Here is a 5276-nt window from a genome sequence, read left to right on the forward strand (position 1 = left end):
AACCTCTACCCAGGAATTAGAAAGGGCAGACTTTGGCCTCTTTAGGAGGCTGATTTGGGGACTACCAAGTCAGGTACTGATTTTTTTAAGGGAAACAGCCCTTAAAAACAAAGGGGTCCAGGAAGGATGGACACATTTCAAGAAAGTAATTTGAAGGAGGAAGGAGGAAGGAGCAGCCTGTGCCAGTGTGGCAAAAGATGAGGTAATGAGGAAAATGACTGGCCTGGTGGAGCAGCAGCTCAGGAAGTGATTAAGGATGTTGTTAGGTTATATAGACAGAAAAGTTGAGAGGTGGAAGCTCAATTTAAACTTAACTTGGCAGCTTCTGTAAAAAAAAAAAAAGCTTTTATTAAAAAATTAATAGCAAAACATGGGATAAGGAGAATCTCTACTGGTTTTTTTGGTATAGTGGAGAATATATTAACAAAAGATGAGGAAAAGGCTAAGCTACTTAACACCTTGTTTGTCTCCATTTTCAATATTAGGACAGGTTGTCCTCAGGACAAGTGTTCTCCTGAGCTGGTAGATGGGCACAGGAAGCAGAACAGCCCCTGGAATCCATAAGGAAGCAGCTGGGGACCTGCTGAGCCACTCAGATGCTCACAGGTGAATGGGATGGGATGGGATGGGATGGGATGGGATGGGATGGGATGGGATGGGATGGGATGGGATCCATCCCGGGGGGATGAGGGAGCTGGTGGATGAGCTCCCCAAGCTGCTCTCCATCATTTACCATCAGTCCTGGCTCACTGGGGAGGTCCCAGAGGATTGGAGGTGGCAGTGTGAGCCCATGCCCAAGAAGGGCTGGAAGGAGGATCTGGGGAACTCCAGGCCTGTCAGCCCGACCTGGGTGCCCGGCAAGGTTATGGAATAGATCACCTTGAGAGCCACCACAGGGCACCCACAGGATGGCTGAGGGATCAGAGCCAGCCAGTGTGGATTTAGGAGGGGCAGGTCCTGCCTGGCCAACCTGGTCTCTCCTTTTATGACCAGCTGACTCACTGGTGGATGTGGGAAAGGCTGTGGATGTGTCTATCTGGAATTCAGCAAAGCCTTTGACACTGTCTCTGACAGCATTCCCTGGAAAAGCTGCAGCCCACGGCTTGGGCAGGTTCCCTCCTCACTGGGAGATTTAAGAGCTGGCTGGAGGCTGGGCCCAGAGAGTGGTGGGGATGGTGCTGCACCCAGCTGGTGTCCAGGCACTGGTGCTGTCCCCCGGGATCTGTGTTGGGCCCAGTACTGTTTAACATCTTCACAGATGATCTGGGTGAGGGGATCCAGTCCACCATTCACAAACTGCAGATGACACCAAGCTGTGTGAGAGTATGGATCTGCTGGAGGGCAGGACAAGAAGACACAGCCTTAAGCTGCACCAGGGGAGGTTTAGGCTAGACAATAGGAGGAAGTTCTTCACAGAAAGGGTGATTGGGCATTGGAATGGGCAGGCCAGGGGGGAGGTGGTGGAGTCACTGTCCTTCTCCAGTGGCACTCAGTGGCATGGTCTGGGTGACAAGGCAGTATTAGGGCATTGTTTGGACTTGATGATCCCAAAGGTCTTTTCCAGCCAATTTGATTCTGTCATTCTCTGATGATTGGGACACTCTGGGGAAGCCAGGGACCATTGTGACACTTCAGGGCCTTGGGGAACTAAGAGGACCATGGTGACACTGTGCAGCCCCATAGAACCAGTGGTCCATTGGGGTGCTGTGGGGCCAAATGGAACCAGGGAGTGCACCGTGACATTCTGGGTCCTCATGGAACCACAGAGGCCATTGTGACACTGCAGGGCCTTGCGGAACCAAGGGGTTTCACCATTTTGACAGTGAGAAACCAAGGAGACCATTGGGAGACTCCAGAGCCCAGAGGAACCAAGGGGCTGTTCTGACACTGTGGGGCCTCATGGAACCAAGGGGACATTGTGACACTGCAGGACCCTGTGTAACCAAGGGGCTACTGTGACATGATGGGGCCTCAAGGGATCTGGAAGAATGCTGTGAAAATGTGTGGCCTCATGGAAACAAGGAGTCCATTGTGACACTGAGGGGAATTGTGGAACCACAGAGACCATGGTGACAGTGTGGGACCTCATGCAACCATGGGGCCATTGTTACACCCTGGGGCCCCATGGAAACAAGGGGCCACTGTGAAACTGCAGCACCAATGAGAACATTGGGACACTGTGAAACCCCATGGAAACAAGAAGAGCATTGTCGCATTTCGGGGACCCGTGGAACCAAGGGGACCATTGCTGCTCAGCATGGTCTCATGGAACCAAGGAGAGCAGTGTGACAGTGCAGGGCCTGGTGTAACCAAAGGGCCGTTGTGACACTAAGGGGCCCCATGGAATCAAGGACATCTTTGCAGATGACATGAAGCTGAGTGTGAGTGTTGATCTGCTGGAGGGTAGGAGGGCTCTGCACAGGGCCCTGGACAGGCTGGATCCAGGGCCCAAATCCAACAAGGTGAGGTTTAACAAGTCCCAGTGCTGGGTCCTGCACTTGGCCACAACAACCCCTGCAGCACTACAGGCTGGGGACAGAGTGGCTGGACAGCAGCCAGGCAGAAAGGGACCTGCAGGGACTGATGGACAGCAGGCTGGACATGAGGCAGCAGTGTGCCCAGGTGGACAATGAGGCCAATGGCTCCTGGCCTGGATCAGGAATGGTGTGGCAAGCAGGACCACAGCTGCTGTGCCAGCACTGATCTGCCCCCAGCTCTGCACACAGACATTGCTGCTACAGCTCCAGAGAAGGCAACAAAAGGGAATCTCTGCACAAACCTTTGCTGGGAGATCCTTTAGTTCCTTTACAGCCACCAAGAGCACAGCCCCTCATTGACACAGTCTGTTGCCAGAGGGAAGGTGGAGAGAAACAAAATGAGAAATAATACAAACAATGACTTTGTTTTGTGGACAATATGAAAAAAATAAAACAGAGGAAACAAATCTCCAAAATTAAACTAACGAGAAGTATCAAATACAACTTTTATTACAAGCGATTTTCAGAAATTGCCCAGCAGTTTAATGTTTCTGAAATCATCCAGTCATCAGTGTCCACACTGCAGACTTGAGCTCCTGGTTCCTCAGGCTGTAGATGAGGGGGTTCAGGGCTGGAGGCACCACCGAGTACAGAAGTGACAGGGCCAGATCCAGGGATAGGGAGGACATGGAGGGGGGCTTCAGGTAGGCAAATATACCAGTGCTGAGGAACAGGGAGAGCACAGCCAGGTGAGGGAGGCAGGTGGAAAAGGCTTTGTGCCGTCCCTGCTCAGAGGGGATCCTCAGCACGGCCCTGAAGATCTGCACATAGGAGAAAACAATGAACACAAAACAGCCAAAACCTAAACAAACACTAACTGCAATGAGTCCAAATTCCCTGAGATAGGATTTGGAGCACGACAGCTTGAGGATCTGTGGGATTTCACAGAAGAACTGGCCCAGAGCATTGCCATGGCACAGGGACAGGGAAAATGTATTGGCTGTTTGCAGCAGAGCATTGAGAAAGGCACTGGCCCAGGCAGCTGCTGCCATGTGGGCACAAGCTCTGCTGCCCAGGAGGGTCCCGTAGTGCAGGGGTTTGCAGATGGACACAGAGCGGTCATAGCACATGATGGTCAGGAGGGAAAGCTGTGCTGAGATGAAGAACAGAAATAAAAAGAGCTGTGCAGCACATCCTGTGTAGGAGATGGTGGTGGTGTTCCAGAGGGAATTGTGCATGGCTTTGGGGACAGTGGTGCAGATGGAGCCCAGGTCGCTGAGGGCCAGGTTGAGCAGGAAGAAGAACATGGGCGTGTGCAGGTGGTGGCCGCAGGCTACGGCGCTGATGATGAGGCCGTTGCCCAGGAGGGCAGCCAGGGAGATGCCCAGCAAGAGGCAGAAGTGCAGGAGCTGCAGCTGCCGCGTGTCTGCCAATGCCAGCAGGAGGAAGTGGCTGATGGAGCTGCTGTTGGACATTTGCTGGGGCTGCACATGGGGACCTGTTCATGGAGAAAGGACAGTGACAAATCAGGAGAGGCTGCTTTGAGCCTGACCTGTGCCATTCCCTGCAGACCCTCCCACTGGGACTCACCCACCCTTGTTCCTGCTCGGGTAAACCTTCCCCCAGGTCCCTGCCTGAGCTGCAGTTGTGCTGGCTGAGTGTGCCAGGAACAGCCAGGGCTGTGCGTGGGGGCTCTGGAGGAGCCATCCCTGCCCCACTGCCCTCAGTTTGTGGCCATGTGGCAGATGGACAAGGCTGGATATTCAGGATTTGTCAGGGAAATCTATCCTAATGCAGAAAGGCTTGGTTGCATCTGCACTCACAGTTCTAAAGGAAATAGATGTCAGTAGTTGCTATAAGGAATTGTTTTCCTACCCACACATCATTTCTGGCTCTCTGAAGTCAGAAATCCCCAGCATTTCTGCTGCACTCCGAGTTTGCCACTGAGGGATGGGAGAGGCAAAGGATTCCCTGTGGCTGAGGGAAGGTGAGGGGCTGGATGGGCTTGTTCCCAGCTTCCCTGGCTTTGCACCTTTGGCTGCAATCAGAGCACAGTCACACTCCAGGCTCACTCTGGCATAAACCAGACCCTGCCCAGAGCAGAGGGATCCCTGAATGTCTCACCCTCTCCAAAGGTCTCTGGGCAGGGTCTCAGCACTCCCTTGTGCTAAGGACACTCACGGCTCCCTTGGCAAAGCCAGCAGCATTTCCTCAGCTGTGGCAGCTCTGCCCTTTCCCGTGGGACATTCAGGGAACTGCCAGAGGCTCTGGCACAGATTTGCACCCAGGAGGGCAGCTCAGAGCTTGGAAGGGCACAGCAAGGAGATCCCCGGCTGTGCCCATGATGGGATCTCAGGGAGGGGGCTCAGCTCATTCCCGTTTCCCATGGACTGCTTTGCCCACAGCCCCACAGGTGCCAGGGAAGCTTGGACACCCCATTCCCATGGACAGCCCTGCCTGGCTGGAATGCCAAGGGCAGTGCCTGACTCAGCTGCTGCAAATGCCAGAGCCTCCCTGAGAGCAGCAGATAACAGTGACAATATCAGGGCAGGGCAGAAACAAGAGAAGATGCTGTGGTGCTGTGCCTGAGAGGGCAGTGCAGAGACAGCCGGGCACTCAGGACAGTGTTCCCATGCCCAGCTGTGCCCAGCACCTCCCACACACCAACAGTGCCCTCCTGCCCCAGCACTGCTCTGCTCAGCCCCCTCTCCTTGCCTGAGCATCTCCCTGGGCCTGGACATTCCCTGCTGAGAGGAGCCTTGTCCCTGCCAGCGCTCACAGAGCCCATCCCAGCCTGTG

At 54.1% G+C, this 5276-nt stretch overlaps 1 protein-coding gene across 1 annotated transcript; it reads right to left on the bottom strand.

The window, feature by feature from the left end:
* Window positions 1-1489: 1489 nt before the first annotated feature.
* On the bottom strand, window positions 1490-3952 carry LOC135284521 (olfactory receptor 14A16-like). Its single transcript, XM_064396075.1, has 2 exons — window positions 3037-3952; window positions 1490-1548 (listed from the first exon to the last, which is right to left on the bottom strand). Exons 1-2 carry the CDS (start codon window positions 3950-3952, stop codon window positions 1490-1492), a joined length of 975 nt encoding a protein of 324 aa, XP_064252145.1.
* Window positions 3953-5276: the final 1324 nt, after the last annotated feature.

This window comes from Passer domesticus, chromosome 21 (genome assembly GCF_036417665.1).
Source record: "Passer domesticus isolate bPasDom1 chromosome 21, bPasDom1.hap1, whole genome shotgun sequence".
Lineage (NCBI taxonomy): Eukaryota > Metazoa > Chordata > Aves > Passeriformes > Passeridae > Passer > Passer domesticus.

What these genes read in the sequence shown, in the direction of transcription:
- LOC135284521 (XM_064396075.1), bottom strand. Translation starts at nt 3,952, where the DNA reads ATGTCCAACAGCAGCTCCATCAGCCACTTCCTCCTGCTGGCATTGGCA. An exon ending in GTGGACACTGATGACTGGAT is followed by an intron (nt 1,549 to 3,036) that starts GATTTCAGAAAC and finishes AAAAGACCTTTG; the next exon opens with GGATCATCAAGTCCAAACAA.